The sequence below is a fragment of the Pristis pectinata genome, chromosome 3, assembly GCF_009764475.1.
Source record: "Pristis pectinata isolate sPriPec2 chromosome 3, sPriPec2.1.pri, whole genome shotgun sequence".
NCBI lineage: Eukaryota > Metazoa > Chordata > Chondrichthyes > Rhinopristiformes > Pristidae > Pristis > Pristis pectinata.
Genome location: NC_067407.1, coordinates 30,124,120 through 30,136,991, shown reverse-complemented (window position 1 = coordinate 30,136,991; position 12,872 = coordinate 30,124,120). Strand labels below are relative to the sequence as shown.

Here is a 12,872-nt window from a genome sequence, read left to right as displayed (position 1 = left end):
TCTGTTACTGTTTTTACCCTGTACTACCTCAATGCACTATGTAATGAATTGATCTGTAGGATTGGAATGCAAGACAAGTTTTCTACAAGTGACAATAATAAACCAATACACACTGTCCAGGGCACAGTGTAACAATTCCCAGACTCAAGAGCTTCTGCAGATGCTGGAATCTAGAGCAACACACACTAAGTGCTGGTGGGACTCGGCAGGTCAGCCTTCATGAAGGGTCTGGGCCCGAAACGTCGACTGTTTGCTTCCCTCCACAGATGCTGCCTGACCCGCTGATGTAACAATTCCCTGCTCTGCTGCCTTGACAAACCCCTTGGTGTGAAAGGCGTCGCCTGGGAGAGTGCGGCGCTCCCTCCACCGGTGTGGTGGAGAGGGGGAGGGAGGTTGGCGGGCCCAGCCTGCCGGCGGTGACGGACATTGTTGCTGGGCGGTAGTGGCGTGTTTAGGTGCAGTACGGTAGCGAGGGGGCGGGCGCTGCCTTCGCGCAGTGTCTTCATTCATTCATTCATGGCTGCAGGTGGAAGTAGGCGATGAGGAGGTGCGGGGTAGTCCCCTCAGCCGGCTCGAACCCTCGCACCCTTTAGACATCACCGCCGCTTCCTCCGCCATGGAAGACAGTGCGGGCGAGGCGCTGCCCGAGCTGAAGGACTTGGAACACAAGGTGGGACGGAAGACGCCCGAGGGTTTGCTGCGCTGGCTGCGGGAGGACTCGGCTCGGCCGTCCGGGGACAAGGCGGACGCTCCCGGTCCCAGTCCCAGTCCCGGCGCCAGTGGCGAGCCGGTCCCCGCTCCGGGCAGGCGGCTACCTCAGGGGCTGGCGGAGAAGATCCGAGTACTGAGGCTGGAAATGGTGAGGTGGGGAGGAGGGAGGGTCGTCCCGTAAAGGTGCAGGTCTGTCACAGGCAGGTTTATTTACACCCTTTCCCTCCCCCCTCCTCCGCTGTTGAACCCCCAAAATTCCTCCGAGCTGCACTGACTTTAACCCCTCAGTCGTCATTTGAGGGGGGGGGGGGAAGAACTGACTGACCACCAGTGGCATCGGTTCACCCGGTTTACAGCGGGGGCAATGGGCACACGGCGACAACACACTCGTTTCCCGTGACAGGAGGGTCCCGCGGGCTGCGAGAGAAACCCAAACCTCACCAAACGCACCCGGTGGCGCCTGAGCAATCTTCACTTTAACCCTTTCCCTTATTGCTTGTAAATATAGATGGGGGGGGGGGGGGGGGACATTGCGGATGGCGGAATCCTGCAAACGTCGGAGAGAAACGGCCAGCGTTTCAGGTCTATAACTTGTGATCCATTGGGTGTGGTTTTTGTTTAATTTAATTGACCATTTTATATTTCAAGCTTTTTGGCCGAGGTTCGGATGATTTAAGTGGGTGGCCGTTCTCTCCGGCAAACCGCACGGGACCTCAGGCACCAGCTTACCCCCCCCCCCCCCCCCCAACTTGCCGCGACGCCGGGACTCGACTCCGGCTGTGGGCGATCGCCGGAGCTTGCTGTAATGTTTGGGGTTCTCGCTGCGCGGCTTTTAGTAGAGGACGCGGCATCGATCAAGTCGAAATCATCGGGCTTGACCGATGGTTCATTTTTTTTAAATGCAGATAGGTTATGGTTTCTGTTTTGCTTAAATAATTGGCTCAATTTGCGTTTTTTTTCTGGTAACGCAATTCGTGAGTCCTGATCAGTCCAGGATGAGTTAAATAAAGGAACAACAGGTGCATGAACAAACCCACGAAATTGTATGAACTAGCTTAAAAATTCAATTCTTTTCCTCAGTTTGCGGCCGGGACAGTGTTTTCTGTTTACCTGCCTCCGACTCTGCCGAGGCCGCAGACACTTGAAGTTAAAACCACACCCAGGTCTAGAGGTTAATTCGGACCACAGGCACCAGCGATCTGTCCCATCTTCAGGGCTACGCTGCGTGCACAATCGTCCACCTAAAGCGAGCATTCCCACTTTTTTTATGATCTTAAAAGTATTATCTGGGTTTTACTGTTTGAGTTACAGAAGGTCAAATTACTGCATCTGTTTCCTCTCCGGAAAAACTTGTTCCTCTCCCCCCCCTTTACGTCTCCCCCGCCCAATTTCACCCGAGTTCCATGCTGATTTTATTAATACCCATTGTGAGAAATGAATGGGTCCTGATTAGATCAGACTGGTAGTGCTTGACATGGATGCCAGAATGTCTTTAATGCGATATTTCGTGACATTTTATTACGGCAGTTACGTATGACTTAGCTTGTTTTCTGGTGATCTACCTGAAACACAAACTCTTTTTCTCTCTCCACAGATGCTATCAAATCTGTCAAGTATTTCCAGCATTTTCTGTTTTTATTTCTAGTTTCTATTTTGGTCTTTTTGTACTGCTTTTTTTGATGCTCTATGTAATTGTGTATGAATCATCCAATTCTGCTTTGTAGGATATAAGCAGAATATTAATGATAGATAACTAATTGTATAAGATGTATGACAAATCTTCATTATCTGATATAATTGTTCAGAAATAATTGTTTTTACTCTCGCATGTACTGAGAAACAGTGAAAAGCTTTTGTTTGCATGCCATCCAGAAAGATCATTCCATATATGTATATTGAGGTAGTACAAAAGAAAAATAAACAATGTATAATATAGTGTTACAGTTACAGAGGAAAGTGCAGAGCAGGTAGACAAATAAAGTGGTTTTGGGGGTGGATGGTTGCAGAAAGAATGGAGATTTTTTTTATTAGACCATCCCTGCCTGATGGAAACAAGACTGGGATAATTGAATTGGAGAAGGCAGTGACGCACTTGTCTCTCTGGTACTCCCCCAATATTGCCAACTGCAGTTGCATTTAGCTTGAGCTCTGAACTAATCAGAACTGGTTCTGTTGTTTTAATCTTTGCCTTGGAGTCTAGGATGGTGCATTACCAGACAGGGCAAATTAAGTTTGCTTTACCACATTAAAAAAAGAGATGGCTGCTCAACACCTAAGGCACCCGTGGAGAGAGAAAGGAGTTAACGACATTTCATCAGGATTTATTTTCATTTACCTAGAACCAAGAGAAATATTACGCCTCTTAGTCCCTTGGGTAATCATTACCCTGCCTATACTCTGGAATTGCTTTCCGTTGGACTTTTGGTTGGGAGTTTTCCCCGTTGTCTTCAGTAATAACTTCCAAATTGCACAATTTTAATGTCAGATTTCCTTCTAGCTTTCTGCCCCCTTTTGGTTAGGAAGTGAAATGCTATTAATGTTGGGCTGTTTAAAATCATTCCCATTTCCTGGAGCTTTTTCCGTATTAACATACTGCATTGCTGGATTCTTACCTAAGAAGAAAAATCCAACTTTATCTGCATGCACTTAACTAGTGTTTTTCAGAAAGCATTGGAAGATAAGGTTTTTGTATATTCCTACCATGTTTATAAAAATGTGTAAAGTTTATTCTTCTTTGTTAGTGCCTTACTGTTTTAATTCTTTGCTCTGGAGCATGCATTATTGCGTTTGTGAGATTTCCATGTTAAAAATATCAAGACTTCCTTCATCAGTTTGTGCAACAAGAAATCATTTATTGGTATATGAAACAAATAAATTTCATCTTCAGCATAAACTGTTTGCTGTTCCAAGTAAGCTATTGGGTTTGCCTTTAGACTGTGTCAGTGCAATAGCGGTTTTTTTTGAAGGGGGGGGAGGGAATAAAAAATGCATCTTGCCATTCTGTAACCCTTTCAGCAATGTGAATGATAAAAGATTTGCTTTCATTACTCTTTGGGAGAAGGAATTCCTATAAAATCAGCTTCTCAGAAATTTTCCAGACTCTGCCTTTCCAGCAGTTAAAATATTCCAAAGTCAAATGGTTCAAACTCCAGAAGAAGCAAAAATATTGTTCGGAAAACTTTAAGATACTTCTGAGCATTTTGTGCCATATATTGGGAAATGGTGAGGAGCACCTCAGAAGAGAACTTAATCGGCATGTTTTTAGCTTTTATTTATAGAATGGCGAAAACTTTCCCATTGAAACAATATCAAGTACTGTTAACAAAAGACCATTAGCCTCTAATCCACAAAATCTTTACAGTGCTTTCTGATCAAATTGAGCATATATTAATGCATATGTAAGGAGCTGCTTGTACGTTTTCATCAGAATGTGAGTTCTCCACCATCAGCATAGCTTTAATCTGCATGGGCTAATTTATCACGACATTTTTCCTTGGATCCTATTCAATGGAATGTTTGTATTTAAAACTGATTTCTACATCAAAGCTTCATCTCTTTATGCCCAAATTTAACTTTCACCCAGCTCTGATTGTGGGATTGGTAGATCTGTGGTCACAAATGAACATTCTGCCTCTGTTCTAATCTTGCACAACCTTGCTGAACAAAAACAGCTGTGATCGATGATGGTATTCTTATCACCTGGGGCAGGCACAGTAGTTTAGTGGTTAGCGCAATGCTATTACAGCACCAGCGACCCAGGTTCAATTCCAGCCGCTGTCTGTAAGGAGTTTGTACGTTCTCCCTGTGCCTGCGTGGGTTTCCTCCGGGTGCTCCGGTTTCCTCCCACATTTCCAAAGACGTACAGATTAGGAAGTATTAGGCATGCTATGTTGGCACTGGAAGTGTGGCACTTGCGGGCTGCTCCCAGAATACTCTACACAAAAGATGCATTTCACTGTGTGTTTTGATGTACATGTGAGGAATAAAGATATCTTGCCTTATTTTATCTTATCTTAGAATATAATCCACTGCCCCTTGCAAACTTGCACAGTTCTTCCCCTTGATCCTATAGCAAATGAAGACTAAATATCTGGCACATTTATTGGTCAGATCATGCACTTCCATGGAAGCCAACTCTCATTCACAACCAGAACATTCCTAGAATCTCGTCCACTCTTGTACCCTCTCAGCAGGGCTCAGTTGAATGAATGATGACTTTGACAGCTTGCTTTATATGTTTTCCTACAACCCCAAAGAAATGTGAGCGAGTCTGAGCCAATAGATCAGTGCAGGAAAGGTGTTATCTAAACATGCTGAATTAATTGATCACAGTCAAACCATTTGTAGCAATTTAAAATTATCCTTAAGTTTGCAAAGGGAAGGAAATCATAAATTATCTTAAGCACCAAAAGCTTAATAGTCTAATACTATTCATACATAAGCATCTTCCTCAGTAAGTGGTTGGTGTCAGGGAACCTGTAGTTGGATATATTTTGTCCTCTTCTGGAAAGTAAAGAGAATTTTCCATTGGTAGACCATGTATCTCAGCTGTACTCTTGCAATTCTACTGCACTTCTACCTTTCACATTGCTACAGCAATTCCAATTTAGGCTTGGTAACCTCTGGACCTCTTCATTTCAGAGGGCATTTGCCACTTGGTGGATCTCCTTACTATACCAATTGTGGCAACAATTATTCCCAATTTGAAAGGATGAGGTCTTAGCCAGTACTATTCATACTGCCATAATGTTATGTTATTAGCAGTATGAATAATACAATATAGTATGTTATAATGAAAGAAATTTATAACATTTTGTATCTTGGCATTTGAAGGTGACCATCAATACTGATTACATTTAGGAATGCTCAAGGTGCTGGAATGGGAGGGACGCAGATATGATCTAGCATTGTAGATCAGGGGAAGGTTAAAGAGAGAGAGAGTCAAGACCTTGGAGGAATTTGAAAATGTGGCTGAGAATTTTAAAATCAAAGAATGACATGGAGAACTAATGCAGATCAGTGAGCATAGTGGGTGGTGGGTTGACAGGAACAGCTGGAACATTGTCTTTGTACTAGATGACAGAACAAGGTTTCTAACTGTCAAGAGTGTGTTGAAAGCACCTAGAGTGCAGCTATAATAATCAGTGCTCTCTTCCAAATGTCTGGATGTGCTGTTAGGAAGAAGAGCATATACTGTATGTATTTGTTGAAGAAAGTGTTTCATGAAGAACTGGTGGATGCTAGCAGGTCAGACAACAAATAAAGGACCACTGAGGGTTCACCTAAAGTAGGGTAACATTGCTTTGGGAACATCCAGACTAGTACCAATGTCAGTGGCTTGAAGAAGTGAAGAACTTTGTGCTGAACCAACAAGACTGAGTTACGTTAGAGACAATCCCACCATCTTGGTATATAAGGTATCCATTTCAATGGCTCCCTAGTGCCTCTGTCATTTGGAAAGAAATTGGTGATAATGGATGGCTTTACAGAGTAATGTTAGCACTAGAGAAATGATAATCTAAGTCCCTTTGAAATCATCTATCAGATGTGTGGTTCTCTTCTGGAGTACAAAAGGTGTATGATGGAGGAGTGGCTATAATCTGGAATTTTGAGCTATTAATGCAGATTGTGTGTTCAAAACACAGTTTGAGAATTTGAATTTGTTTTTAAAAAGATCTAGAATGTGAAAGCTGAGGTATTAAAATGATGCCAAATTTTCCAAAACAAAACAATTGGTTCACAGATATCTTCTTCAAGGACTCCAAGCAAAAACTTACTAGCATACCACTTAATTAAAACCTTCCTGCACTGTCCTATTTAAAAATAATTGTGGGTATGTTAAATAGCAGCTTGTAGATTCTGTACATTTACTGGGCTGGTAATGATCTCCCCAAAGTAATTATAATTGCTGTCAGATCAATGCCAAATTAATTCTTTGAGCCCTAATTTAAAATGTAGATGAAAATGTAAACCTGAATTAATGCTATTAACTCTAGAGGAGTAACCTCTGTGGTAAGCAGAGGCCATGTGGAACATCCTATTTTGTTTCCTTGATCATTATTACCAGAGGGTACCCAGTTGAAGAGCAGATTTATTTCTCAAGCAAGGTAACACAATAATTATTGTGGCTTCAGGGTTAAGAGCCCCTCTCTGACTTCCTGACCTTTGCTATGATATTTGGGGTGGGTGGAGGTGTGCTGTGGTGGGCAGGAGGCAATGACCATTGGCAGGTTACTTCCCGCGCTGGAAAGAAGGAAATGGGATAAAGGGTTCCCAATGGCTTGCATCAGAGTGGCATTGAGAAGGTCCAGGAATAAATGAGCTGATTAAGGAAGAATTGGGAGGAAATATTTGGAATATGTTTTGTTTGAACGTTAAATTCTCTGGGTTGAAATATACCAGATATAAATGCATATAACACATTTTAAACGACCCTTATTCAAAATTAAACTATTTGATTTAAATGATACTGGGAGATTAAGGGGAAGGGCATTAGTACTTCACTGTACTTGCCCTTGTACTTGATCTGCATTAATGGAAATGATTTGCTATTAAAAATGAAAGTGATCAGCAAAATCTTATTTAAAAAAAATAACTTTAAAAGTTGTTTCTTTGGGCTGTAAAATACAAGGGTTCTGTGAGTTTTCAGTGACTGTCTATTTTTTTTTACCATTAGGCATATCTGAGGGCAATTGATATCAAGATAATGCACCAGCTGATGGCCATTAATGAAGGGATTGAGGCGGTGAAGTGGATTTTGGAAGAAAAGGGCACTCTTGCCAGTAGGTGCAGCAGTCTCACTAGCAGTATGTACAGCCTTGTGGAGAGCCAGGAGACTTCAAGGAGAGGTAGCTGGAACAGCCTCCAGGATCCGAATGATAAATTGGACGGGATTTCTATTGGAAGCTTTTTGGATACTCTGGCAGATGATATGGATGAATACTGTCAGACCACGATAGATCCTTTGTCCTCCACACCCTTGAGTCAAGGCGGCCCTTTCACTACAATGGAGAAAGAAATATATCCCAATGACATACATTGCCCACAGACCAATATTGCTAATGGCTTTCTAGAAAAACAAGGGAATGTTGTTGCAGATTGCAATGTGGAAAATAAATTCTCTCATGATAAACAATGCAAAGATGGGAAACTGAAGACACAGAAAAATGGGAAAATTGATTATGATGGCTGTAAAAATAAAATGCACATTGAATATGATGCCCATTGGCACTGGGTGCAGTCGCAAGATGATGTAACATTTCTGTGAGGAGGTCAGGTTGATGTTAATTGATTATAGAAGTGATACTTAACTTTATCTCCATCAAAACCATTGAGTAAACTCAACTAAATAGCCAAATTAAAACACATGGTGACCAGAATGGTAAACTGCAGAAGAAAAAATATTTAAAGTTACTCTTGCAATAAAAGTAAGATGTTTCCAGGATCAGAGATGTAGCTGAGGAATTGTCATTTTTAAGAAGTTGGAAAACTGAAGTGAGATTTCAGTCACTGAGACCACATTTAGATTAGAACCCAAGTCAGTGCAAACAGTTGGCTTGTCGCTGTGGTTTACAGTTGTAGTATAAATGCAATTTTAATCTGGAGTCCAGGGCTAATTTGACATTGGAACAAAACACAATTAGGTTAGGCATGATATTAGATTTACACCAGGTTTCATTTGCTGCAAATGAAGCTGAAATTTTTTCACACTGATTGAGTACACAAATACCATTGAAATTTAAAAATGCATTTTGGTTGTTATGGCCATTAACAGAAGAATGTATATCTGCTACATGATTCTCAATAGATAAAAATGAGTTATGTGCAGAGTACCATTTTGGTAACAGATAGGATTAGCAGAGATCTTGCATTGATTATTACATGGGAGATTAATAATTTCAGTAATTAGGAAGCATGATAATATAACATTGGAAATACTTTCCTTTGTGGTGTTAGTGCATGTTTGAGGTATTGGCTTAGTCATTGAAAAATTATGCTTATGATCACCCCTCATTTAGTAAGGTTTTTCATTCACTAAGCTGGGGAGGGAAGTTTCCCAAAGTTCGGCAGGTTTAAATAGTTGTTTAAACAATATTTGAGCTATTCTTGTAAAGCTATAATTCCTTCTGTGGACAGTTCTTGCCTTTTACAGGAAGAATTTTTACATACTTCCTCTCTTCTGATTTGGTGAAGACACATATATTCTGGTTCATGATTAAATTACAGGTCAATACTAAGCGAGTTAATCTCTCTCTCCATAGCTGGGAAATTTTGCTTGAATGTCATTTGGTTCAACAGACATACTTTTCTTGAGCAAACCTTAGAAAGATGGTAAGGGCACCTTTTTTCCCAGTAAAATGGATGTAACAATTTCATTTTGCACTTTTGCAGATTATAGACATGGTCATCTTTTCATGTAATTATCTGAGAATATTTGTTGGAGATCTGGTGTAAATTTCTTGACTAATTTTGAGAAGGTACAAAAAATGATATTTTCAGAATTTTGAGCGATGGATTTTTTTTAACTGGAGAAATTTGCTCTTGCTAAAGTAGTCAATGTTCTGCAATATTATAAATACAGTTTGACCTGGTTTATTCAATAACTTCTGGAATACAGGATTTTATTGGTTTATAAATCACCAGATTATTCCATTCAAAAACATGTACTAAATTGTGAAACTAACAAATACATAATTTTGTTTTGGAAAACAATTAGTCAAAAACAAGAAAGTGGTTTGCCAATAATTAAGAACATGTTCAGTGTTTGAACAATCTTGCACTCTTGAAAGTTTGTAACTGAAGTTAATTGGGGAATGTGAGGAGGAAAGGGAAGTGAATTCTTTTGAGACTTTGTCTTGAAATTTGGTCCTTTTGTATATACATAATTTAAAAATATTCATTATACCAACAGATCAGGCATGCATTCAGCAGTGAAGCACTGCATGGAGGTCATCATGGTTATTGGAGGTGTAGTGGGGTAAAGTTTCACCTGCAACATTCTTCCCATTTGTAATGGTTCCCACTGGATGGGTCTGTGGTTTATTTGCACCACTTCTCCAGATTTCCCCAGATGAAACCCCAAGCTAAGCTCAGACTGTGCTATTGCCTTTTTATTTAGCAGTAAGTATCCTTTAATGCACTTACAGTATTCAATGAATTTGGCATATGCTGAAGTAGGTATGTCTCTAGCAAAGCTGATAACAGGGCCAAAACTGTTGTGTTCATATTTATTTTGTACCTCCACACTCATAAAGCATAGTCCAGTTAGTAATAATATATGCTAGCAAATGTTAGACAGCAAAATGAAAATCATGTGCATTAATGGTAGTCATTTTGGATTAGGAGGAATTTGCCAGTTGAAGCAATTTGCATTTGGAGTGCAAGTTTAGGATTATCCAGGTTCATTGGATTGAAAACTGGGATAAAGAGTGATCGAATTAATTTTGGATAAACCAGGTCTGACCCCAGTTGTTCAAATGATTATTGTATTGTCTAAATAGATTGATATTTTTGCTGATATTTACTGATTTAAAGCAAAAGGCGATTGAAGTGTCTGCCAAAATTTAACGAAAGCAGGAAAAGGGGCATTCTTTAGCAAAGTGACATAATGCACTAAAGTCTTAAAGTGTGATGGTTGTTATGCAATGAAAATTGTGCGTGTGTGTGAGATGTGTATGGTATGTGCCTGCGTGTTATATAATTTTTTGAATTTGACTTGCTCAATAATAGATTCTCAAATCAATTGTTTGTTTGGACTTTGCTGTCATATTTTAGCCAAACTAATATTTGTACAAAACTGCTTTGTTCTATTGTTAACTGTATTTAATACAGGTTATACATTTTATATTTTACTATAAAACTCAAAGCTTAGTTTTATGATTAAAATATAATCATAGTGTGGTAATATACTTTTCAATGTTACTAATGAGTGCACAGATATCTTTAAAATATTACAGATCAATGCAGTTACAGCAATATTAAACTCTTCACAAATTTCAATCTGTGTGTAAGTAATTGGATAATGTTTGGTCAAACATCACTAAAATCAGATTCTGTGTGCTTTACCTGTTGTCCTTTTGTCTTTGTTAGTCATTTTCTACTTATTCATTTAAGTTGCCAGATGTTATGAGGTGTGCTAACATCTTAACCAAAGTTGAATGCAGTGTTGCAACTTAGGCCCTCCTACTTCTTCTAGACTTGTCATTGGAGGGGGGGGGGGGAGGGGGGGAGGGGGAAGATATCTTTTGTGAAATATGATAGATCCTTCTAATCCTCCAGCTTTTATCCTTGCACAATGTGTAGTTGTGTTCAAGGTATTTTGGGACTCTGAATCTGTGTGTTTCCTGAATTTTGCATACCATTTCCTGATGATCCATTTCATTCCACTGGGAGAATATTGTGTTAGATACATAGTAAGTTATTTTGAATTTAACTCTGTTAGTATTGTTTTCTGATTTTGTGTAAAGGATTTTGTTCTAATTTTAAACAAACATGCTCCCCGAAAAGACTGGCATGATAACAATGTTGAGACATTCCCTCTATTCCCCTGCCCCCCAAGCATGAGTCATCCCAGTGAGATAGAGCACTCTAAATACTACATGATCCCAAAACATTTTATGTTACATATCTAATCACATTTATACTTGTCAATTATAACAGTTATTCATTCAGCACAGAGTATTTTTGGAGTTAATTTGGATAATCATTTATCATCACTATCTCCCATTGCATTTTGCACAATGTTATGTACAATACATAAATAAAAATGGAAGGGGAGCTGGATCCCTCACAGTAACACACCATGGGCTGAGTAAGGCATTCATGGGAACTATAATTGCCTCGTGTTTCCACTTAGTGCAACTGTTGGAACAACAACCAATGGCAGACTAAAGTGTGTCTTTCGTCATGTTGATGATCTTGTAGCAGCAGTTGACGTTTGCCTTGGTGTGTGTCCCTGGGAACAGCCCATGGACCACAGAGACCTCTATTAGGTAACTGTTTGGGGGTGAACCTTGACAAAAACCACTGCATCAATTTCCAGACCTTGTTGGCAAATGCGCAGTCCACAAAAAGGTGGATGGTCGTCCCAGCTGTATCACAGCCATCTCAAGGGCAGCATGCAGAGGGATTGAGTCCTTGACTATGTGTGCAGGATCTAATGGGGAAGGGTCCTCTCATTAACAACCCAGTGAGTTCTTGGTGTTCGATTGTGGATTCTGCTAATTGACTTTGACAGCCTGCTTGGGGAACTTATCCCATGAGATCCACCATCACCTTCTCACATAGGGTCTCCAGGATATTCTGTGCTGACCACTGGCTGATGGATGTGGTCAGCACAAAGGTGTTTTTCTGCAGGAGCTTTCCTTCAAAGGACAGGTGATCTGGCAATGTCTAGCAGAGTGGAACATTGTGCGGCAACAAGGCCAGGCCCACCCTTTGCAAGACTGGAGCAGGTAAAACGTCAGCAGACAGTGACACAGTGCTTGCCTGCTCTGGCTCCATTCACAGCTTGATGCAGCCTCACACAAAGGTGGTTGGGCGGCTTCAATGTTTATTCCAAAATTAATTTTATTCATACATACAGTGAATACAATCGGGACATGTCCTTCACTATGTTCATTGTACCATCATTTCAATGCATTCTCTTTCAGTGTATCAACCCCAAACATGTTTCCTCCTTAATGCATCCATGAAGTGTTTGAGAGGCTGTTTATACAGAACCCAGTCACTCAGTGTCCAGACACAGTGGAACCGTAGCCTGTGGTCTGAGACTGCAATTCATAGAGGGAACAGGGACCAAATTATTAATGAGTTTCATTGAATTTCATCTACAGAATTAGCATCAATCTGCCTATGACAGCCACAAGTTCACAACTGCCCAAACTCCCAAGCCCTTGGTTCATTCTGTGATGTTGCTGGCAATGTCAGCTATAGTAGTTGCCAGCGCTATTGGGAGATTTCATTTCAATGCAAAGGATTACATTTCATATGGTTTATAATTAAAATATTCAAATGCATTGTGTAAAAATATGGCTGGTGTAAACTTGGGAACCCAAAATAATTAAGAGTTTGGGCAAAAAATAAGAAATTGGGGTGTGATGAGTGGTGATAGTGTATGAGTTGGTGAATGGTACTGAATAGAAAATGCGGAGGTGGTAGCT

At 40.4% G+C, this 12,872-nt stretch overlaps 1 protein-coding gene across 1 annotated transcript; it reads left to right on the top strand.

The window, feature by feature from the left end:
* The first annotated feature begins 351 nt into the window (after window positions 1-351).
* lurap1 (leucine rich adaptor protein 1) lies at window positions 352-10,775 on the top strand. Its single transcript, XM_052012597.1, has 2 exons — window positions 352-859; window positions 7,388-10,775. Exons 1-2 carry the CDS (start codon window positions 617-619, stop codon window positions 7,976-7,978), a joined length of 834 nt encoding a protein of 277 aa, XP_051868557.1. The 5' UTR covers window positions 352-616; the 3' UTR covers window positions 7,979-10,775.
* The last annotated feature ends 2,097 nt before the right edge of the window (window positions 10,776-12,872 follow it).